The sequence below is a fragment of the Bos indicus genome, chromosome 2 (genome assembly GCF_029378745.1).
Source record: "Bos indicus isolate NIAB-ARS_2022 breed Sahiwal x Tharparkar chromosome 2, NIAB-ARS_B.indTharparkar_mat_pri_1.0, whole genome shotgun sequence".
Classification (NCBI taxonomy): domain Eukaryota; kingdom Metazoa; phylum Chordata; class Mammalia; order Artiodactyla; family Bovidae; genus Bos; species Bos indicus.
The window spans coordinates 5,192,803-5,216,315 of NC_091761.1; the positions used below are offsets into that span (position 1 = coordinate 5,192,803).

Below are 23,513 nucleotides of genomic sequence, written 5' to 3' on the forward strand. Positions count from 1 at the left end.
ACTTCAAAACATCTCTAGGAACAGAGCAATTGTGCCATTCTTCATATCCTGCCTTCTAGCTGAACTGCTACCCCACTTCTGCCTATTAAAGTTGAGCCCTCTCTTCAAACCCTGCCTGAAAGACTCCTTCCTTCAGAAGGGCTCTCTCCTGCACTACTCTTTCCTACCCTAGTAGGAGGTGTGATCTCTCCTCCCCACAAATTCCAATCATATTCTGTATCAGTTTCATGGCACTTATGCTAATCTGGTGTGTATTTGTGTACTGTTTTATTCTTCTTGTGGGTTATGAGCTCCTTGAAGGCAGGATTAATATCTTACACTTTGAGTCCCTTACAGCAATAGTACCTTATAAATAAGAGTTGCTAAGTACTTCCTAAAAATGGAGTAACTAAGTACTTGTTAGAAACTATGGTCTTCTTTGCTTCACTTACCTACTTACGATTATTTAAAAGAAATGCACATTTAACAGAGTTGTAAAGGTATAAACTACTAATCAAAAAGTAACAATATTTTGTAGGCTTTTAAAAAAAACACATTTAGATGTAGAAGAACAAACTGCATGAAATCTTTGAATAATGTTCTCAGTTTTCAGAGTAAGTTGTTGAATAACTAGTTCAGAATCTGGGCTGCCTTCCTGAAACCAGATGACACATTTCTTGCCCCTCCTGTGCCAAGCACCTCCTTTACAGCCCACTTTCCTGTGCAGCTTGGCATTGCCATCTGAACCTATGTTAGCAAAGTCCTCTTCCTTCTCATTTTCGCCTGGAGGTGTGTTCATTTCTCTAGGCATTGTGCAACAGGACCAATCCTTGCTGGAGACAAAAAACACCAAATGTTCAAGAAGTCACTCAGCCCTCACCACAGGTCCTCACTAGCACTTCCAGTCTGTACTGTGTGCTGGGATAAAATTAAGGAGACCTATAAAACCTTCAATAGAGGCAGCATATTTTTCATTATGAAAACTTGTGCTAAAGTAATAATGTGGTCATTTTACAATACTGTGAGGGATCGCAAAGTCATCCAACATTTTTGTTCTCATTTCGGGATCGAATTATAATTGCATAACTTGAAATCACAAAGAACAGGTTTTAAAATACAAAAGGAGCAAATTAGCTTTCTTTCGTCAATAGTAATTTTTAAGGAAGGAAATAATGTAAAAAATCTCAGTCGACTTTTTTTTTTGGCCATGCTTGGAAGTGGGATTGACCTTAAAACTTTGCGGTCTCAAGGAACGCTTAATTAATCGATGTGAAGAAAAAACAATAATCGCTTCATTTCTGTTGCAGTCTAATCACAGACCACCCCCTTTTCCCCAGCCTTAGGGGAGGGAGCGTTCAATAAAAGTCTGTGTAAACTGATGCCCGGGCCGTAGTACTTCGAAGGAGCGCTGCTCGAACAAGTTAAAACGGAGCAGAGAGTAACCTCAAAGAGCAGCCCTCGAAACAAAAAAACTGCTCAAACCGACCAACGCACGGGATCGCAATGGCTCTGCTGGCGCGGATCCTGAAAGCCCGTCCGAGCCCGGCGGCCGGGCGTACCGGGCTTCTGGGCGGCTGGGACGCTGGGCAGCCCCGGCTGGCCAGCTCTGGGCTCTCGGCGAGGGCGCGGGCCGAGGACAAAGGAGCGGGGCGGCCAGGGGCGTCGCAGGCCGGGGGCCGGGCAGAGGGGCCCCGAAGCCTCGCCGCCATGCCGGGGCCCCGGACCCTCGCCAACCTGGTGGAGTTCTTTGGGAAGGACGGCTTCAGCCGCATCCACGAGATCCAGGTAGCGGCGCGCGGGGGCTCTCTCCGGCGGGAGGGCGCTGGGGACGGAGCGCCGGGAAGGAGACCCGGGAAAGACGCCAGCGAGGGAAGCCCGGGGAGCTCCGGAAAGAAACCCCGGGAGAGGATGCCGGGGAGGGAGCGCCGGGGAAGGGTCCCGGGAGAGGATCCCTGGAAGCGCGCCGGAGAGGGGACCTCGGGAGGGGGCATTGAGGAGGGACGTCCGAAGAGGAAACGCCGGGAAGGGTTCCCTGGGGGCGCGCCGGGGAGGGGGCTCTGAGTGACCCGAGGAGGGGCGCCAGAGGGCAGGTCGAGGGCCGGGAGCGCCCGGGAGCCCTGGGCCCCGCGCGCCGTGCGCTCCGGCGGGCTCCCGCGCGCGGGCCTGCGGGGGAGAGGGGGAGCGGGCAGCCGCCGGGCCTTCCCCGACGGCCCCCGGGGAGGCCCAGAGGGCCGTCTCTCCACGCGGTGGGCGAGGAGCCCGTGGGTCTTTTCGCGGCCGAGGACTTGTTGCATATGCTTTTAGTCCTCTTTGCTGGTGTTTTATAATTGAAAAACAAAATCCCCCAAAGAGCGGGGGTTCGGAGGCTCCGGGTTATGTAACCTCCAAGTGATGAGAAGACAGACGAAGGTTCCTGAATCTCGGCGTCAAGCCAGGGCTGGGCAGGGCCTTAGGAAGAACCCAACCGGTCCAACAACCCTGTCGGAGTGTAGGGGAGCCCGCTCATTCTACGGTGGCTCACGTTGACCCAGAGTTTTGCCCTTCCCATGCCCACCTCAAACTTTTAATTGCAAGGTGACCCTCACCTTTAAGGCCGGCAGATCCGGTCTCTCTCACTTGCCGGGCAGCTGCTGCCCACTCTGCCCCGTCGTTTTCTCAGGGCTGCCACTCCAGCACCGGCTGTCATTTCTGGGACCTCTTCCGAGAACACCCTCTGCCCCTATTACTCCCTTCCTTTTGTTCAAAGCTTACCCTTCAGAAACTTCTCAGAGGAAGATTTTGTAACCATCCACCTGGGTTTTGGTCATTCATCCATTCCCTCAACCATTAACCTACCAGATGGTGCAGAGGCCAGGGCTACCTTTGGAGGAGCAGAAATTTCATTGATAGAAAAAGACTGGACAAGAGGAGCAGTTTTAATTTGACTAAAATTCCAGTTGGCCCCCATCTTGCCATCTGCCACATGAGCCCTACACAATTTCTTCCCAGACATGTTTCTAGGGGTCAAAAATGATTTCCTCTCTTTTCCATGTGGAATCTGAACATAAGATATCAGGATGATAGTTTTCAAATATGGTAAAAACATTATTTATTATTTGTTGGCATGTTTAATACAGGTTGCTCTAGACTGGATAAGGTTCTCTTATAACCTTTTTGCGGTGCTCTCCAGATCACCGCTACTGCCGTTCTAAGGAGGAAGAGAATTATTCTGTTATCTCAACTCCAGTTTTCTTTCACTCGACTTGTAATCAGAATGCCAGCTATAGGATCCAGGTCTTTCACTTTACATGTGGCAAACACCCAAAGCCTTGGGTGAGTGACTTGGCCATGGTCACACAGCTAGTTAGTGGCAGAGCAGACAGTGATCAGGGTGCCTGGTGTGACAGAGTGGAAGGGTCCTGAGTTACATACCAGTGATCTGCAAACACCCGTGGAGTCTTCGCCAATCAGTTATTCTCTCTGGACTGTGGTTTCCTCCTCTGTGCAGACGTCTAACATTCGTCATCCATCTCATGGGTTATTGTGAGGGCTTTGTAAGCTGTAGTAATAACCAATACATAAGAAGAATGGACACTTCTAGAACTCTTTTCATGGTTGCCCAGGCACAGTTCTAAGTCCTCCCTGGGAGGTAATTTCTATTATTTCTCCATTTTGCAGATGAGGAAACTGAGGCACAGTGGAACCTCACTTCCCAAGGTCACCCATCTGTGACCCGAGATGCCAACTCCAGAGTTTGTGCTCCAGCTGGCTAAACAAACTGAGTCTGGCTGACTGTATCATTCCATGGCCCTCCACTAAAAGGGCCATAAACTTGGTTCCTTCATTTGGTTCTTTCTGCCCCTTGGTCAGTTGCTCCCTTGTCTGCTTGTGCCCATTCAGTAGCTGGATTTCCCTGATGAATGGCCTCTCTCCCAGTCCTTCCTGTAACAGCCATGCTATCAGACACCTGGAGAAACGCCCTTCTGGGGTCACCTGTTGGTTAGGCCGAGTGGTCCTTTGGCACCTGACACATCCCAGTTGAGTCTGAGTGTCTTCATCTCCAGGCAGTGGGACTTCAACCAGGCCCGTAAAGAAGCAAACAGCTTCCACTTGAGAGCAGAAGAGTGGAGAGATGACAGACTCTCTGGCCTGCCATTTCCGTGGTTGAGAATTGGGGTGATAAGAAACGTTGGCAGATGCCAAAGAGAAATGCAGTCAATTCCGCCACGCTCAGCCCTGCCTTTGTCATGCTGAGCCATGCTTGAGAGCACTTATCTTTCATCCTTTCTCCTTCTCTCCTTCCTTCCTTAGTTATTAACTGGACAGATTAACTCATTTACATCTATTGTGATTTCCTTTTTTGGTAACAACTTTGTTGAGATATAATTCACATGTCATACAGTTCTCTCACTTGAAGTATACAGCCATCACCACAAACAAATATAGAACATTTTCATAACCTTAAAAAGAAATCCTAAAGAATACAATATATATCCTTTAGCTATTACTCACCAACCCTCCATGTCCCCCAACCTTAAGCAACTACTGATGATTTACTTTCTATCTTTATAGATTAGCCTATTCTGGACATTTCATATAAGTGGAATCATACAATATGTGGTCTTTTGTGTTTAGCTTCCTTCACTGAGCATCATGTTTTCAAGGCTCACCCATGTTGTAACATGTATCAGTACCTCATTCCTGTTTATGGATAAATAATATTCCACGTTTTGCTTATTCATTCATCAGCTAATGGACATTTGGATTGTTCCCACCTTTTGACTGTTATAAGTAATGCTGCTAGGAATATTCAGTGTAAGTTTTTGTGCAGACACATGTTTTCATTTCTTTGGGGTCTATTTCTTGGAGTGCAATTGCTGTGTCAAATAGTAACTCTGTATAGACTGTTCTTGGAGAAGGCAATGGCACCCCACTCCAGTACTCTTGCCTGGAAAATCCCATGAATGGAGGAGCCTGGTAGGCTGCAGTCCATGGAGTCACTAAGAGTCGGACACAACTGAGTGACTTCCCTTTCACTTTTCATTTTCATGCATTGGAGAAGGAAATGGCAACCCACTCCAGTGTTCTTGCCTGGAGAATCCCAGGGATGGGGGAGCCTGGTGGGCTGCCGTCTATGGGGTCGCACAGAGTCGGACACGACTGAAGCGACTTAGCAGCAGCAGCAGCATAGACTGTTCTAAAGTAGCTGCAATGGCACCCCACTCTAGTACTCTTGCCTGGAAAATCCCATGGACAGAGGAGCCTGGTAGGCTGCTGTCTATGGGGTCGCACAGAGTCGGACACGACTGAAGTGACTTAGCAGCAGTACAAGAAGGTGTTGATTTCTCCACATTCTTGCTAATACTTATTATTACCTGTCCTTTGATTATAAGCATACAAGTGCATGCAAGGTGATATCTCATTGTGGTTTTGATTTACATGTCCCTAGCGACTAATGCAATGGCACCCCACTCCAGTACTCTTACCTGGAAAATCCCATGGATGGAGGAGCCTGGTGGGCTGCAGTCCATGGGGTCGCTAAGAGTCGGACACGACTGAGCGACTTCACTTTCACTTTTCACCTTCATGCATTGGAGAAGGAAATGGCAACCCACTCCAGTGTTCTTGCCTGGAGAATCCCAGGGATGGGGGAGCCTGGTGGGCTGCCGTCTATGGGGTCGCACAGAGTCGGACACGATTGAAGCGACTTAGCAGCAGCAGCAGCAGTGACTAATGATGTTGAGCTTCTTCCCTGTGATTATTAGACATTTTGAGACCTTCTTTAGAGAAGTGTCCATTCAAATAATTGCCCAGTTTCTTAATTGAATTATTTGTTTTCTTCTCTGTTGGGTTGTAATAGTTTCCTATACATTCTGACATAAATCTCTATCCATATGTACTTTGCAAATATTTTCCCCATTCTAGGGATTGTCTTTCACTTTCTTGATAGTGAAACACATTTAAAAATTGAAGCACGTGTACAAATTGTGAGATGTCCAAACATCTATTTTTTCTTTTGTTGCTCAGGCATTTGGTATCATATCTTAAGACACTTTTGCCAAATCTTAGGCCATGAATGTTTATCCCTGTGTTTTCCTCTTAGAGTCTTGTGGGTTTGGCGCTGATGTTTTGGTCTTTGGTCCATTTTCAGGTAGTTTTTGAATGTGGTGTGAGACTAGCGTACACCTTAATTTTTGTTTGTCGCTATCCAATTTTCCCAGCATCGTATCTTAAAGAGTCTATTCTTCCCCATTTAATTGTCTTCACACCCTTGTTGAAAATCAGTTGACCATAGATGTATGGGTTTATTTCTGAGCTGTCAATTATTCCAATGATTTAGACGTCCATCCTTAGGGCAGTATCACACTGTCTTCATTACTTTCATAGTAACCTTTGAAACAGGGAAATGTTAGGCCTTCAACTTTGCTTTTTTAAAAAAGATTGTGTTTGCTGTTCTGAGTGGCTGGACTTCTGATGGGCATTATGCTGAATTTATGAATCAGTTTGGGAGGTATTACCATCTTAATAATATTGTTTTTCTTTCCTTTAACATGGATTATCTTTCCATTTGTGTATGTTTTCTTTAATTTCTTTCAATGATTTTTGTAGTTTTCAGAGTGTAAGTTTTGCAATTCTTTTATTAACTGTGTTCCCAAATGTTTTATTCTTTATGATGTTATTACAAATGGAATTGTTTTCTTAATTTTATTTTTGGGTTGTTCATTGCTAGTATATGGAAATACAATTTTATTTTTGTATATTGATCTTATATTCTGTAAGCTTACTGAACATATTTATTAGTTCTGATTTTTTTTTTTTTTAGCAGGTATCTTAGAATTTTCTATATGTGAGATCATGGCATCTGTGAATAGTGATAGCTTTATTTTCCCCTTTCTAATCTGGGTGCCTTTCTTTCATTTTCTTGCTGTAGATATTTTCACAGGTTCATTACACATTGCCCACAGGCAGCTTTCTTCGAGGGGGCAGGCTGGGTGGGCTGCTGAGGGCCTAAGGGAAAGGAGCCGGCAGAGGACATTTGACTCAGAGGACATTTGACTCAGAGGACATTTAGACCCTGCAGTTAGTTCATCTACACCCCATTCCTCTTGTTGCTTCACACACTTAAGTTATTTTTAAATACACATCTTTAAAGAATTAAGAAAACTTCTGTGGATATGATTAATGATGTGAAAATATGTTTATCTCAGGAATATTTAACGTGGCCTTCTTTTTTTTTAATTAATTTTTACTGAAGTATACACCCACTCCAGTGTTCTTGCCTGGAGAATCCCAGGGACAGGGAAGCTTGATGGGCTGCTGTCTATGGGATCGCACAGAGTTGGACATGACTGAGGCGACTTAGCAGCAGCAGCAGCAGAGTTGAGTTACAATGCTGTGTTACTTTCAAGTGTACAGCAAAGTGACTTAGTTAGACATATATTGTTATCCACTCTTTTTCAGATTCTTTTCCCTTGCAGGTCATTACAGAGAACTGAGTAGAGTTCCCTGTGCTATACAACAGGTCCTTATTAGGTATCTATCTTGTATTTAATAGTGTGTGTACATCAACCCCAATCTCCAGTTGTTCCCTCCCCACTCCTTTCCCCCTTGATAACCGCAAGTAAAGCAGCCACTCTGATCAGTTCTGTATGATGTAGAGCTTCCCTCTGCCCCAGTGTTCTGCCCCCCTGACACCTAGGAGTGTCTGTATTGAAGGTGTGTCATATCTGTGTATTTTTTTACTTTTGTGATTTCTCCTTGGTATTGCAGCAGAAGCACACACGGGAATATGGAAAAATCTTCAAGTCTCACTTTGGTCCTCAGTTTGTAGTATCTGTTGCAGACCGAGACCTGGTGGCTCAGGTGCTCCGCGCGGAGGGGGCTTCGCCCCAGAGAGCCAACATGGGGTCCTGGCAGGAGTATCGAGACTTGCGGGGCAGATCCACTGGCCTTATCTCTGCGTGAGTATGTGGAGCCAGGCTGAGCCTCAGCAGGAGCAGGCAGCCCAGGGAGACTCCCTCCCTGAATTACTGGGCTCCTAAAACCAGCTATTAATAAAGCACAGAACTCCCAGGGGGACTGTCTCAAAAGAGCCTCTTGTGTGGTCTCCTGAAATCTCCTGAAATCCTCTGGGAAGAAACTTGATGGCGGGGACAGGTGGGAGGTCCCACTGACCAAGTGATGGAGAGAAACTGTTTCTCAGGCGACACTTCGTGGCTTTAGGTGTCCACGTGATGACCACCAAGGTGGCTGAAGCTCACAGAGCCCACCTGTGGACCGGGGTGAGGGTGGTGAGCTCTTGTAGGAGACCTCCAGGATGGTCTCGGAATGTCAGCATTGATTGCTTTGTGAGATTCCTGTCTCATAACCGCTTTGGTTATTATTTTGTTTTTATACACCTTTGTGTCTTCCGAGAGTTAATCAACACAGCCTCAAGCAGGGAGGAGAGCACAGTGCATCCCCCGATCCTCTGGCCCAGTTCCCATCAGTTCAGAGATTCTGTTCTTGCCTGTTTGTCCTTATACATGAGCTGGGGAGTGACACCATCACTCCCCTGTCTTTGCCGTGTCTATCCTATCGCCATTCCATTTGGATTGGCAGATCTTGTTGACTATTGCTAGGAAAATTTTGCAGAGATATTCTGAATTCCTTCCCAGAATATTGATATAAGTAAGATTATTTGAAATTCACTTTATTCTAGGGAGGGTGAACAGTGGCTCAAGATGAGAAGTGTGTTGAGACAAAGAATTCTGAAACCGAAAGATGTGGCCATTTTTGCAGGAGAAATCAACCAAGTTATTGCTGATTTAATTAAAAGAATCTACTTCCTCAAGAGCCAGGCAGAAGATGGAGATACAGTGACCAACATCAATGACCTTTTCTTCAAATACTCGATGGAAGGTGAAGTGAAGTCAGGTGGTGGGAAAGATGAAAGAATGAACGTTTGCCATCATTGAGCATTTCCTGCGTCCCAAACTGTGCTAAGCCCCATATGTATGTATGTGTAATCCTCACAGTGCTAACGGAACCAGAGTGACCACCACTGTTTTACAAATGGGGAAACTGAAAAACTACTGTCCATTTTTAATGGCAGAAACTTTGTTTCAAATTCAGGCCTCTCTAACTCAAGAACCTCGCTCCTAATTACTACACATTTTGTTTTAGCACAATTTAAAAAGCAACAGAGGGACTTCCCTGGTGGCCCAGCGGGTAAGACTCTGCACTCCTAATGCAGGGAGCCCCTGTTTGATCCCCGGGCGGCGTATTAGATCCCACATGCTGCAACTAAGACCCGGCACTGCCAAGCTTAAAAGACGCAGCAGAAATTGAGAGGGTGTGTACTGCAGTCATTCTAGCTTTTAAAACCCTTGTTAGATGGGTAGTACATTCCCGTGGTTCAAAAACCAAACCCAAAAGGTACTCATGGAAAAGTTTCCTTCTCTCCTGACCCAGCTAGGTCACCAGTTTCTTCAGGGAATATTTTACACATGTACGAAGAAATACACGTGAGCCTTGTTTTTACTTAAAAAAAAAAGGTAGCATACCAAACATTTTTTCTGAACCTGAGTTTTTTGAGAATTCTATTAGATTCCCCACTTTAACTATTTATTCACAGGCTAAGGATTGAACCCATGTCCCTTGCAGTGAGAGTGCAGAGTCTTACCCACTGGACCACCAAGGAAGTCCAGGTTTCCCATTAAAAAAAAATTAGTTTAGCTTGCTTCAAATTTAGTTTTTAAGTTAACTTTTTAAAGTTCTGGCATTAATGTTCTCTAAAAACAGTCATAAAATCAAGAGAAGTGAGTTGTAAATACACTGAGAAATCCTGCTCTTCCCTGATTCTTTGGCAGCCCTTTCCTCTCCCCCCTTAGCTCTCGGGTCTGGGGCTCCCTGATGTGTGGCCAGGAAGAGCCACCTTTTAACTCCCCAAACTCGAGCAATTGGCTGAAAGGTTGGGAATTTTGCGTCGTGGGTCTTGAACAGACTGTTGACCTGAGGGCATGGTGAGGCCGAGGGTCAGTCATCACCGAACGCACAACGTCCTGAGGATCAGAATCTGATAGAGGAAAACCTCGGGGGTAGCTACTTTTATGGGCAGGTATCTCATGTTGATTCTGTGGCTAATCCGGAAGGAGAAAAGCTGTAACCTCTCCCCTGTGCAGGAGTGGCCACCATTCTTTATGAGAGTCGCCTGGGCTGCCTGGGGAACAGCATCCCGCAGTTGACCGCGGACTACATCGAGGCCCTGGCGCTCATGTTCTGCACGTTCAAGACCTCCATGTATGCCGGCGCCATCCCTAGGTGGCTCCGCCTGCTCATCCCCAAACCCTGGCAGGAATTCTGCAGGTCCTGGGATGGACTCTTCGAATTCAGTAAGAGAAGAGTGGGGGCACCTGCTGTGGAGCCGGGTGGGCCTGACTTCCCCGCTGCTTGTGTGTCTCACACTCACACAGACAGTGGGATCACTGCAGGGGATGCCCTGGTGAAGTTATGTGCTGTTTGGACTCAAGAACTCTTAGCCTGGTTTTCTGAAGGAGCAAAAAGCACGTGGGGTGTGACTACAAGTAATGTGATTGATTTCTCATTTTTAAACTCTTTTAATTTTAACCAACATGCTTGCAGGGATAGGTGCAAGTAAGTGTTGTCTATGGGAGATGATGTCTTTAGTCCAATCATTCTGTCATTGCTTCAATCATTGAAACATTCTCAATGGAGGCTTTTTTGGACAAATTCATTTGTTGCTTACTGGGTGAAAACAAGCTGGGAGAAACCATTTTGCTCCAACCCAAGTTGAGATGAACAAAGTAAGATTAGTTTTCCAATATGGTTAAAAATTTTAGTATAAAAGAATTTTCAAAGTGCGAGATTTCCAAGATGTCTAGAACTATGTTTTTAGAACAATATTAACATTGAAAGAAGTGTCTTAAAAAAAAAAAAAAAAGAAAGAAAGAAGTGTCTTAGAGGTCAGCATTCATTTGATTTCTCTTTTTTTTTTTTTTGTGGCCAAACTGTGCTGCTTGTAGGGATCTTAGTTCCCTGACCAGGGATCGAACTTCATCCCCTACAGTGAAAGCTTGGAGTCCTAACCATTGGACTACTAGGGAATTCCCTCATTTGCGTATATGAGTTCTGATATATATAATATTCTAGCATCTTTCTGCAGTAATTTGGCCCTTTCCCTCATTCATTCTCCCTTCTGGAAACACAGTGGGAAAAAAGGATCTATATTCTTGTTACTTCACAGCTTTTTTGGCTATTACAGTAGAAAAACGAACATTTGCAAATACTTTATAGATTATTTTACAAAAAGAAGAGATATTTATCTTTCTTTCTTCGGAGTATATGTAAGTACCTCGTTGGGTTTATTCAACAATTCATGAACCCAGTAGCATCCCACCTTGCAAATAGAAGGCAGTTCCCAACCATTATTCATTTATACAAACAGCATATGGATGAAGTTCCAAGGTTGGCAGTAAACCAATGGGGGCTGTCTAGCCTCTGAACCTGTCAAAAATTGAGAGAAGTTATTGGAGGGATGAAGAGGGAATTGAGACTGAAGGGGAGATTCTTTTTTTTTTTTGTACTGGAGTATTCAGGTGGACAGCAAAGGCACTCAGCCACGCACACAGCATAAATCCATTCTGCCCAAGCCCCGCTCCCTTCCAGGCTGCCGCATGGCATCGAGCTGCGTTCCATGTGCTATACAAGAAGTCCTTGTTGGCTGTCCACGTCAAATATAGCACTGTGTACGTGTCCATCCCCTAGCCTCCCATCTTGCCCTAGTCGCCCTCCCCCACTGGAAGTTCCGTGAGTCTGTTTTGTAAATAAGTTCATTTGTATCACTTGAAGAGGTGATTCTTAATCAAACTTCTTCCAACAGAAACACTGTTTTCAAACAGGCCAAATTCACGTTGACAACAAGCTGAGGGACATACGGTGCCAGATGGAAAGAGGGGAGAGAGTGCGAGGAGGGCTGCTCACCTACCTCTTCCTCAGCCAGGAACTGACACTGGAGGAAATCTACGCCAACATGACCGAGATGCTGCTGGCCGGTGTAGACACGGTGAGCTCTCACGAGTCCTTCTTTCTCAACAGACACACAATGGTTAGAGTCTAGGACCTTTCTAAGAAATCCGACGGAAATCCGACGGATGGCGGATACTTCAAAAGGACTGTGCGTGTTTGTACTAGCTGAGCGTCTGCTTCGCTGCTGCACATCTCCAGAAGAAAACTCCACTTTTTCTCTTTTTAAAAATATGTGTAAAATGTAAAACTAAGGTGCACAGTGAATTCTGTAAAGAACATAACCAAGTTCCACAATCATGCACACAAAGTAACAATTTAAAAAAATATTTTATGACTTTTTTACTGGAGTATAGCTGCTTTCCAATGTTGTGTTAGTCTCTGCTGTACATCAAAGTGAATCAGCCGCATGTAGAGGTGTATCCCCTCTTCCTTGGGCTGCCTTCCCATTTAGGTCACCATCGAGCATTAACTAGAGTTCCTGTGCTAAATAACACGCTTTAAAGTTTAAAATCCTGATTTGCAAGCGTTTCTCCATTGTTTCATAATATCAGAAATGCAGAGAGCACAGACATGAAAAGCCCTCTTATTTATCACCTAAAATATTCTGGGTTATGGAAAACTCCCCAGTTCATTTGATAAGGCCAGCATAACTTCAAAACCTGCTAAAGGAAGCGTAAGGAAAGAAATGTTTAATAAGCACTTTGCTTTAATATGTGTATGTATCAGTTTAAAATAAAATCTGAATGAATAGATTCAATCAGTGTAGCAGATGGATAATATACTATGACCAAGGAGAGCTCAATATCAGAATGAAACAAAGCACTGACCACTGATTTGGAGGAAATTCTGTACCCTATTGCTAAGTGAAAAATGAAGGTGCAGAAAAGCGAGTATCCTGTGTTCACGTTAGTAAAACCAGCTTTGCCCCCGCCGCCGTCCACGTGCAGGCGCACCTCTGAGCGGTTGCTGGGCATGGGGGAAGTGTGGGACCTGCACACCGGATGCACGCACAGGCGCACCTCTGAGCGGTTGCCGGGCATGGGGGAAGTGTGGGACCCGAACACTGGATGGTTACCGCGGGCTCCCTGACTGGGGCGGGGGTGCTACAGGGATGCTGAGAAAGATAGTGGTGAAATAGGAAAAAGGAGGGCCAGGCTTTCAGTAATGTGGAGGAAGTCAGTTGCGTGAAATAATTAAGATTCAGTAGTAAATGTGGTGATTGTGCGTGTCTGTAAGTATCCTTTTGTTCTCACAGGATCTTCTGAAGTAGGTGTTATTGTCCTCGATTAACGGGTGGAAAGATGAAACAGCAAAGATTACCTCAAGGTTTTTCCTTCACACGAGTGCTTCCTGGACTTGAGGAAAGCATGAATCTCCCTTTTAGAGGGAGAAGAAAACCTATGGTTGACATTTTTAGTGACATGATGTCACTTAAGTAAAAGCAGAAAAACTTCACATAAATTCATTACTCTTATAGATCATCTTCAACAATAAAACAAAATGTATGTATATGAAATGCAAACTAATCAATGCACTCAGTTCCAGCAATGAAAATTCTAATTAACGGTGTGAATGTGACTTCGTGTGGCTTTGAGTGGGGAACCAGTGTTGGAATGCACAGCCCAGCCCTAAGCTGATTCAGATGTGTGGTACTCTTGCCCCCTCGTGGTAACTTTGCAGAAAGGACCCATTCCTACCTGAAGGAACCTTCAGGAGACAAAAGCTTGCAACGTTATGCTCATTTAAAAAAAAAATGTTATTTTAAAAAGCCAACTTTGTTGTAGCATAATTTGTGCACAACCAACTATGTCCATTTAAGTGGTACAATTCAGTACAGATTGTTGACAGATACAGTATAAATACAAATGCTATCATTTTTTAAACCAACACCACAATCAACATCCTGGACATTTTTATCATCTCTGCAAGTTCTTCACCCTCATTTCAGTCCATCCCTCCCATACCCCCGCCCCTGGCAATAGCAGCCACTGTACATAAGTTTGCATTTTTCTAGAAATTTATATAAATGGAATCATATGGTGTGTATTTTGTGTCTGGCTTCCTTCACGCAGTGAAATGATTTTTGAGATTCATGCATGTTGTTGCTTATAAAGATATTTATTTATTTATTTTTTATTATTGAATAGTTGGCATCACTGATTCAATGGCCCTGAGTTTGCGCAAGCTCCAGGAGATGGTGAGGGACAGGGACACTAGCATGCTGCAGTCCATGGGCTTGCAAAGAGTCGGATACGACTGAGTGACTGAACAACAACAATTACTGAATAGTATTCCATTGTATGGAGAAGGCAATGGCACCCCACTCCAGTACCCTTGCCTGGAAAATCCCATGGACGGAGGAGTCTGGTGGGCTGCAGTCCGTGGGGTCACTACGAGTCGGACATGACTGAGCGACTTCACTTTCACTTTTCACTTTCATGCATTGGAGAAGGAAATGGCAACCCACTCCAGTGTTCTTGCCTGGAGAATCCCAGGGATGGGAGACCCTGGTGGGCTGCTGTCTATGGGGTCACACAGAGTCAGACACGACTGAAGCGACTTAGCAGCAGCAGCAGCATTCCATTGTATGCCTATACCACATGTGGTTTTTCCATGAAACTGTGATTTTAATAGAAATTTTCTGTTCTCTTGATCGGAAGCATCTAATTTATTTCCTTACCATTTACAGGAGGAACTTGCATATTATATTATGTATTACAGTAGAGCTGTCCTATAAACACTTACGGACTATATCCTCTAAAAGTCCGTAATATCTATCGGAGGGAAATAATGTCAATGACTTACTTAAGTTAGTCTTTTTAGTTGAAAGGAAGGGCTCTTTACTGTGGAATGTCCTTGTTTACAAGCAAGTGAAATATAGTCACATAGATAATAGTATTGATTTTAGTGAAAATCTTGGAACCTAGGATATAGAATAGAATTATTCTCAATAACCAGAAATTCCGTCTTCAATCTAGGAAGTGGTAGAAACAGTGATACTGCTTCGTGCAAATGCCGTCCAGTCCTCATATGGTAGTTTGCTTGATAAGCACACGGGAACAATGAATGGACCATTAATAGACCCATGGCTGCCCCCTCTCCACCCTTACTCCCTGACTCCCACATCTCCTCATCTGATTAGGGCAACCAGAGCAGGCCTGGCCCAGCCACAGGCCTGCGGCATGCTGTTCTCAGCTTGATGGGCAGCCTCAAGCCCTTCTTAGCAAAACCCAAGTGACCCTTGTAAAGAAAGTTGCAGAAAGTTCTAGGCACAACCTCCAGGCTTGACCAGCATTCCTATGGGCCCACAGACTCCAGGGAAGAGGAGGCGAGTTGCTCTTCAATGATTTTCTAAGATTACTTTTTATTTTTGGCCACGTCATGTCGCTTGCAGGATCTTAGTTCCCTGGCCAGGGATTGAACCCAGGCCCTCGGCAGGAAAAGCACTGAGACCTAACTGGGCTGCTGCGGAATTCCCGCTCTTCAGTGATTTTTAAAAAGTTCTAAAATAATGTTTCCTGTAGCTCATTATTGAAAAAAACACTTGGATCCCATAGCTGACACTACTTTCCCAAGATACCTGGAGGAGTTAGGGGGATCGTCTCCTGTTTGGGTAACATGTACAACGCCCTGACAGAGTTTCACCTGCACTTATTCTCTTGTGACCTCATGCCCAGTGCTTCCTGCTGCGGAAATCCTTGGCTTCATTCAAGACACGTGCCCCTGTCTGCCGGTTTCTTTCTTAGACATCGTTCACATTGTCCTGGGCAGTGTATCTCCTCGCAAGGCACCCAGAAGTGCAGCAGGCCCTGTACCGGGAGATCGTGAGGAATCTGGGCGAAAGGCACGTTCCCACGGCCGCAGACGTCCCCAAAGTCCCACTGGTCCGAGCTCTGCTTAAGGAAACCTTGAGGTAAAAGGCTCACCAAAATTTATGTCAAAAACCATGTCCGTTACATCTGATTCTTCATCATGATGATTGTGGCTTTGACTTAAAAACTGGGTCCTAAACCAATACTCCAGTGACCCTTGGTGGCTGAAATGTTTAGGAAGAAGGAACTCATGACCATTTTATTTCCTCTCTACTCTCTTCAGAGCAGGAGAAATGTGTTCTGTTTTAGAGTTGGAAATATTCATTTCTTCATTAAGACCTTCATTACTCTTTTTTTGTGGCCATACCACATAGGATGTGGGGTGGAGTTCCTCTGCCAGGAACCGAACGTGTGCCCTGCGTTGGGTGTGGGAAACGTTATCACTGGACTACAAGGGAAGTGCCCTTGAAGATATTAAGAGCCACGCTCAAACTTTGCACTCACTCTGGACATTCGCTTCACCAGCCGTTTCCCAGTGTGCTCCTTGAAGGATAAAGCAGAACCAGAGTGATCGTCAGGAGAATGTACTGGGGTGTTTGGCCAGTTACCACATGTGTTTCCAAGATCCTGTGGTCTTGTATAAACCTCTGAGTTGGGCTGGAGATGCCAAGTAGTGAGGCTCCTCTGCTCCCTGACGGGGCTTTACCGACACGGGGAAGGCCAGAGCGTGAGGGATATAAGTGATGTTGGGCAGCCTTGGGTGGGAGGAGGTGGGATTAGGTAACCAGTGAAGGTTCTTCCTCCTGTGAGGGTCAGGATTCTGACTTCCTCTATGGAGGGAATGCCATGACAAGGAACAAGGGTTATTCACAAAATACTCACTAAAATAATTCTCGTAAACCTGACTTGATAATGATGTTTCAAGTCGTATTGCATCCTCAATCTTCAGCATGAGATTTAATCTTAAAAAAAAAAAAAAAAAGCCAGTTGTGTGTTAACTGGTATTTGTCAATTAAAATTATATTCAGAGTTTTCGTAGGTCACCTCTCAGAGAGTCTGAAAATTAAAGTATAGTTCTCAGAATTTATTTCCTGGAACCCTGAGTCCTAAGAACTATTCCTTGATAAAGAGTTCCCATGCATGCATGTATTTCAGAAATCCAGAATTATTCCTCTTGGGAGCATAATAACACACTGAAAGCTTTTCTTTGTGTTTTGTAATCTTTCTTGACTGTGAGACCTTTTAAAAAATTTTTATTTTTAACTGGAGGATAATTGCTTTACAATGTTGTGTGAGGCTTTTTTGAGTCCTTCTGAGGACCACAAAGGTTCTTGCAAGATTTTCCCATTTAATTTTTAGAAAATGAAAATGGCATTGTATCCAGACTTTTATATGTTTGATAAACTATTCTGAAAGTCTCCGCTCCTTTCTGGCCTCCGTTGGCTCTCTCCAGGCTGTTTCCAGTGCTGCCGGGGAACGGCCGGGTCACCCAAGAGGACCTGATTGTTGGCGGGTATCTGATTCCCAGAGGCGTGAGTCTGGTGGGCACAGTGGGGCTGGCTGAGCTGGGGAGGCTGGATTGGAAATTTGCTTCCACGTTTAGGATGTCCTTGTTCCTGTGTGAATTTCTGTAGATTTCCTTTTCTTCTGCATGTGTTTTTAGGATGAAGATGGGGCTTTAGGAGCAAGGAGAGGTTTACTGTGTGATATTGCTCTGGCAAAAACAAAGTCAGATAATTCTGTAGCTCATATGACCATTCCACCCTCCCTCCCCTGGAGGCTCCGTGAAAGCAGAAGGTCCCTCAGGGGGAGTTTCTGAAGGACTTGAATTGCCTTCTCTGTGGCATTGAGGTTCATTCAGGGTGGGGTATGCTTTGAAGGGGGACCTACCATCCTGGGTCTGCACGGCCTCTTGGGCCCTTACATGGCTTGTCCCAGCCCAGAGCACCTCTGGAGGGTCCGCCCAGCCAGGGCTATGGCCTCTGCTCTGCTTTCCCTGGATTCCATTCTTTATTCCTTTTCTTATGGTTTGCACAGACCCAGCTGGCCCTCTGCCACTATGCCACATCCTATGAGGATGAGAACTTCCCTCGGGCCAAGGAGTTCCGGCCTGAGCGCTGGCTGCGGCAAGGAAACCTGCGCAGGGTTGACAATTTCGGGTCCATCCCCTTCGGCTACGGGGCTCGAAGCTGCATCGGGCGGAGGATTGCAGAGCTGGAGATCCACCTGCTCGTGATCCAGGTAAGCCTTAGGGGCTCAGTGGCCCGTGGGCTTGGTCTAGGTGACTGGGCTCAGCTGGATCAAGACCTAGATGGAAAAAAGGGAAAAAGAATTTTGAAAACTTTACGAGCTTCCTGTTAAATCCTGTTTATGTGTTAAAATGCCTCCTGCTCCCCTGCAGGAGCCATCTCTGGTCACATGGCCACCTGCCCTGTCTCTGCTTCTTTCCTCCTTGGAGTCGTGTGGGCAGAACTGGGAGGGGTGTATGTGGGCGGGGACGGGAAGCTCCCAGGGGAGCTCTGCAGATGGGTGCGTGGGAGGTGTTCAGGAGTGGCCCTCAAACACCATGGGTCACCCTGTCACCAGGAGCTCCCGGCCACAGAGAGAGTCACTTAGTGGGTCTGGGGTGGGTTCCAGGTGATTCTGAGGGCAGTGTCCGTGGGCTGCACTCGGTCTAAGAAAATGCACGTGCTGGGCGTGGGGGCAGCTCCACCCACCCCTGTGGATGCTGTTCAAGTCCCGGCCTCCCAGGCTCCTCCCTTCCGAGCCTGTCAGTCTTGTCACTGTCACTGGGGAGGATGTCACGCTTGCCCCCCGAGGCCCCTTCATCACCTCGTTTTATGTGAATCAGCCTTGTACACAGGGAGGTGGTTCTCCAGCTTGTTTGGGTTTCAAAACCTCAGGCAGGCTTGGTGTTGGTGAGAGAAAACCTTACACGTGAATCTCTAAGTGTGCAAGTGTTTACTTTTGTGCTTGTACAGAATCCGAGTTCAGGCTGCGGCCGGAAGTAAACAATGACTGAAGGAAATTTTATAAGAGAAAACCTGTAGTAGAGAAAACTCTACCCATTATCCTTTCCCACAGATTTGGGAAGCCTGCCACGGAAAACCTTGGCCCAAGGTTCCGGAGCTACTGTCGTTGACCCCAGGCTTTGGAAGCGTGAGGGGATGGCCTGGGGACGCATCTCCCCCTTTTACTGATAAGAAAGCTGAGTCTCAGCTTTCAGTGCAGTTGGAGCCACTTGCCACCGTTGTGGCGTGGCAGGTGTGGGGCACTGGGCAGGCGTCCTGCCTCCCACCTACACTTCCCCATGTGTCACTGAGGTGCTTCCTGCAGGCTGTTGGAGCCCAGGGCAGAACATGCAGGGACTGGGACCTTTGCAGATGATGGCATCAGAGAGCATAAGGGATGGGGAAGCCTGGCCAGCCTGGTGGGGATTCTGGGTGGTTGGCATGGGGAGGCAGGCTTGGGGGAGGTGAGGGGCCACTGCCAGGGGAGGCTGGTGTGGAAGGGGTGGCTGGACCGTCGTGCGGTCATCCCGTCTCTATGGGCATGCCAGTGGCTGCAGCTCAGCAGGGCCGAGTTGTGTCTCTTCCCGCCATGAGCCCCACAGACACTATCCAGGCTCAGTCGTGGACAAAGTGGAGACAGGTCCGTGCGGAGGGGATGGTGGCTTCAGGCAAACGGACTCCAGTCCCACTTCTGCCAGTCTGTCGTTCTGACACCCTGGGCAGGCCGCTCCGCAACTCTCTGAGCCTGTTCCTCATCCACAAAGTGGGCCAGATACCTGCCTCTTGGGTGTGTGAGGGGTGAAAGTGGTCTGTGCACAGAGTCTGGGTGGCAGCCTTTGGGGTTTGCATGCCTGTTCTCGGTGTCTGCTCCCAGGGACTGGGAAGGCCCTGGCTCCCTGAGTGATGCTGTGGGCTCCACGGGCACATCTCTGACAGGCAGAGTTCATTGCTTGCTGAGAGCCATTCAGACAGCTGGCAGGGAGCTCACTGCCTCCTGGCTCTGATGGCCTGGACAGTTACAGGGGACGCCAAGGACAAGAGGCAGCTGAGGGCCCAGATGGGTGGACTGGGAGAGGATCAGAAACGGCGTGTTTGGTGGTGGGGACCAGGGTTTTATTTGCTTCTGTTAACATACTTGTGTACCTGATGAAGTTCTTGCTTCAAGAGTTCTCATTTCTACTGCAAGTGTAGAGAGGGAAAATCATTATTTGTTATTTCCAAGAGAGAAAAAGAAAAAGGAAAGGCACAGATAAACAGCACTAGAAATGAGAAAAAAGGCATAGCTGCAAATGCCGTGGAGGATTATTTTTAAATCAAGAAAAGACTGCAAACAGCTATTTTTCTTTTTTTACAGAAATGCCCTGTCACCAAACCAAGTATGTTCAGGAATGCAAGGATGGCCCACCTCAGGATAGAATTTATCACAATGGGAGAAATTAATGGACAAAATTTTATGACCATCTCCCAAAATAACTGATAAAATTCAACACCCATTCATGAAGAAAATCTCTTAGCACAACAACAATGGAAGGGCTTTCCTTCAGCAAATAAATAGTGTCTATCCCAACAGAACAGAGACTGTGCCTGTGGCCTGGGAAGGCCATGGGAAGGCATGGATTGGTTTTAATGCTGCAATAATAACATGTTTTCTTGAAATCAGGAATAAGACATTCATATTGCACAGAGAATGTTTGGAAGATACACCTCTGCTCCTTGGGAGGCAGAGTCTTGAAGTGGAATGAGGGCCTTGTTTTTTGTTTTTATGCCTCCTGCATAGTTTTACTTTTTCAGTGAGCATGTACTGCCATTCAGAAAGGCAGAAAATCCATGTGGGATGTTGGCCTTAGAGTGAGAAGTGCGTGTGCGTCCTCCCACTGCCACAGGGGGCTGTGCCAGCAGTTCTATAAGGTCAGAACAAAGAGTCAGAGATCCGATGTTGAGGTGACGGCCTCTTGATGCCAGAGCATTCTAGATCTGCCTGAACGCGGGTCATTGCGCTTGGCTCTCTAACGATGACAAGGGGTAGTTCGGTCTGTGTCTTCACTGCAGCCCCGCTCCCTGCCTGACCCCCGCCCAGCTCACCTGAAGGACCCATCAGTGCACACTGTTGCTTTGCCTGGGAGACGAGGCTGGAGAGTCGGGGTGGAGCGGGTTGGGGCGCCCGCATCCCATGTGGTGATACAGGTTCTCCAGCGCCTATGCTCTGTTAGGTGGTTGGAGTGGGGGAGGGAACAGTGGCTGTCTGCCCCTTGCACGGTCCACCCGGGCTTGTGAGTCAGGCCCTGCCTCCCCTCCAGGGACCAGTGCAGTTCTGACAGAGGTTGGTAGAGGAGGTTGCCTTTTTTTCCTCTAAGCTTAGAGGTGATTTTGAAAATCAGGCCATGGCCAATTGATGGGGACATTAGTGCTTGAGGCTGATGGGTCCTTAGGTGCTCTTTAAAGCTGGTCATTTAGATACTTTGCAGTTTCACCCTGAGAGAGAGGACTACTTCTGCTTTGGAACCATAGAAGTGAGAAATGGAATCAAAGGTGCAAATGAAGAATATTTAAATTAAGGACAGTAATGGGTGAAGTCTGGATGCTCTGCCTCCTCCTGACAGCTGTGTGTGTCCCACCACTGAGGTGGCTGCAGATTCTAAACCTTGGAATTTCACTTTGTTCTTTTCTCCTTCCTTTCTCCTTTGATTCCTTCTCTTTCTAGACCTACAGTGGAACCAATAGAGTTAGAATTTTGAACTGGCTAATAAAATATAAGTTATTTGAACATTTTGTTACCAAGCAAAGTTCATGTGCCCAACACACTGAGGCCAAACCAACCAAAACATCAGATTTTGGAGCAGTAAAAGGTTTATTACAGAGTCAAGCAGGAAGAATGGGTGGCTTGTGCTCAAAACCCTTGATCTAGTCAATGGTTTGGGGGGAGAAACTTTTCTAGGCAAAATTTGGGTTGCGGCTGCAGGGTGCATGACTTTCTTCTGGTTGGTTGATGGTAAGTTGACAGGGCGGTGCTCCAGGAATCTTGTGTTCAGCGTGACTTTACCCTCTTCCACCTAGGTGGGGTCCTTAGTTCTGCAGAAGAGCTCTAGTACACTGTTATGTGTATCCCTTGAGGAGGAATCAGGACTCTGACTGCTGTCCCCTTGGTTCTGCATCCCCTCCCTTCACTAATTAGTAACTGGGTGATTCCCTCTTTGGAACTCAGGGAAGGTCAAGGAGGCCTAATGAAGCCTATTTCTTTCAAGCAAGAAATGCGGGACATGAAGGCTTTTGTGCCCAGGAACCCCACAAAATCCTACTCAGTTTCAGTTCTGCCTGCATATCTGTTCCATGGACCTCCCAGTAAGTCACTGGATGTGCCGGACTCCCGATCAGGACATGACGCTGTTTCTCACGTCTCTTGTTCCCTTGGTTTCCTGCAGCTGGAGCTATGATGAGAGTGCCGGTGCTGCAGAGTTTCTGCTATCCCAATTTTAAAACCCTTCTCTCTTTCTCGTTTTAGCTGCTTCAGCATTTTGAGATCAAAACATCTCCTTGGACTAAAACTGTTCATGCAAAAACCCATGGGCTTCTGATGCCAGGGGAGCCCATCCACGTGCGTTTTGTTAACAGAAAATGAGCCTGGCGTTTTTCACCCAGCCACCAGACCGACACACAGCAGGTATCTGTGGGCCATGGATGACGGCAGGGAAGGAAAGAATCCCTTCTCAGGCGATCTTGGTCGTAGACTGGCCTCCTTGGTCCTGGGAAACTTTGAAATCTTTTTGCAAAGTAATGTGAGAAGATTGCTTTTGCATTCCAGAGTTGCCTTTTTTTTGGTTTGTTTTTGAGTAACAGCTGTTGAGAAGCCAGTGGCACTGAATTCTCAGGCCTCATATGGTGTCTTGCCCTTGGACTCTCCTCTGCATTTGGGCCAAGAAGTGTTGGTATACTTACAGATTCAGTGCTTGAACATACCTTCTCTGATACTGCATCAGGACTGCATCTTAGGACAGAATTCCAACTTCTTATCTTGAAGAGGAAACATTAGAGGCTTCTGTAGAACAGACCTGTGGTTGCCAAGGAGGGTGGGTGAGGGAGAGAAAGATTGGGTATGTAGAATTAGCTGTATAGTACAGGAAACTGTATTCAGTATCCTGGGATAAGCCATAATGTAAAGGAAAATGAAAAAGAATGTACATATATGTATAACTGAATCACTTGCTGTACAGCAGAACTTAACATTGTAAATCAACTGTAATAAAATAAATTTTAAAAAAGAATGCTTCTGTAATACCATAATTTTGGGAAGTGACTCATATGGGGACTTGAACCCACATGCCAGGACTTGAACACAGCCTAAATCTGATTGGAATTTGAACCAGTGGTCTTTTAATTAGAATCACTCACCTGGGGTCTGGACTTACTGAGGCTCAGGTTCTTTGTGTCTCAGTGCAGAAAGAATTCAATGAGAGACATATTAATAGGTAAGAGGTGGGTTTGTTTAGAGAGATGCACATTGCATAGACAGCATGCAGCCTATCTCAGCAGGCAAGAGTGGCCTGGGGAGAAACACACTCCCTGTTCTCCTCCTGGCCAGAGTCTAAACCTCCTGCCTAGGGTTCAGGATGGGGAACACATGTATACCTGTGACAGATTCATTTTGATATATGGCAAAACCAATACAATATTGTAAAGTTAAATAAAATAAAATTTAAAATAAATAAAT

The 23,513-nt window shown here is 46.2% G+C and overlaps 1 protein-coding gene across 2 annotated transcripts; it reads left to right on the forward strand.

Annotated features, from left to right (window-relative positions):
• The first annotated feature begins 1,367 nt into the window (after positions 1-1,367).
• Positions 1,368-23,045, forward strand: CYP27C1 (cytochrome P450 family 27 subfamily C member 1). 2 transcript variants are annotated; one of them, XM_019969204.2, is made up of 9 exons: positions 1,368-1,764; positions 7,729-7,919; positions 8,660-8,859; positions 10,122-10,331; positions 11,859-12,022; positions 15,732-15,898; positions 17,251-17,329; positions 17,835-18,038; positions 22,308-23,045. In XM_019969204.2, the coding sequence occupies exons 1-9, from the start codon at positions 1,483-1,485 to the stop codon at positions 22,422-22,424; spliced, it is 1,614 nt and encodes a 537-aa protein (XP_019824763.2). In that variant the 5' UTR covers positions 1,368-1,482; the 3' UTR covers positions 22,425-23,045. The 2 variants fall into 2 exon arrangements, with proteins under 2 accessions (XP_019824763.2, XP_070658014.1); XM_070801913.1 differs by having other exon boundaries at positions 1,666-1,764; positions 7,802-7,919.
• The last annotated feature ends 468 nt before the right edge of the window (positions 23,046-23,513 follow it).

Coding starts and splice junctions, on each gene's coding strand:
- CYP27C1 (XM_019969204.2), top strand. CDS start 1,483: ATGGCTCTGCTGGCGCGGATCCTGAAAGCCCGTCCGAGCCCGGCGGCC. Junction 1,765..7,728: donor GCCGCATCCACGAGATCCAG/GTAGCGGCGCGC, acceptor TTGGTATTGCAG/CAGAAGCACACACGGGAATA. Junction 10,332..11,858: donor GGATGGACTCTTCGAATTCA/GTAAGAGAAGAG, acceptor GTTTTCAAACAG/GCCAAATTCACGTTGACAAC.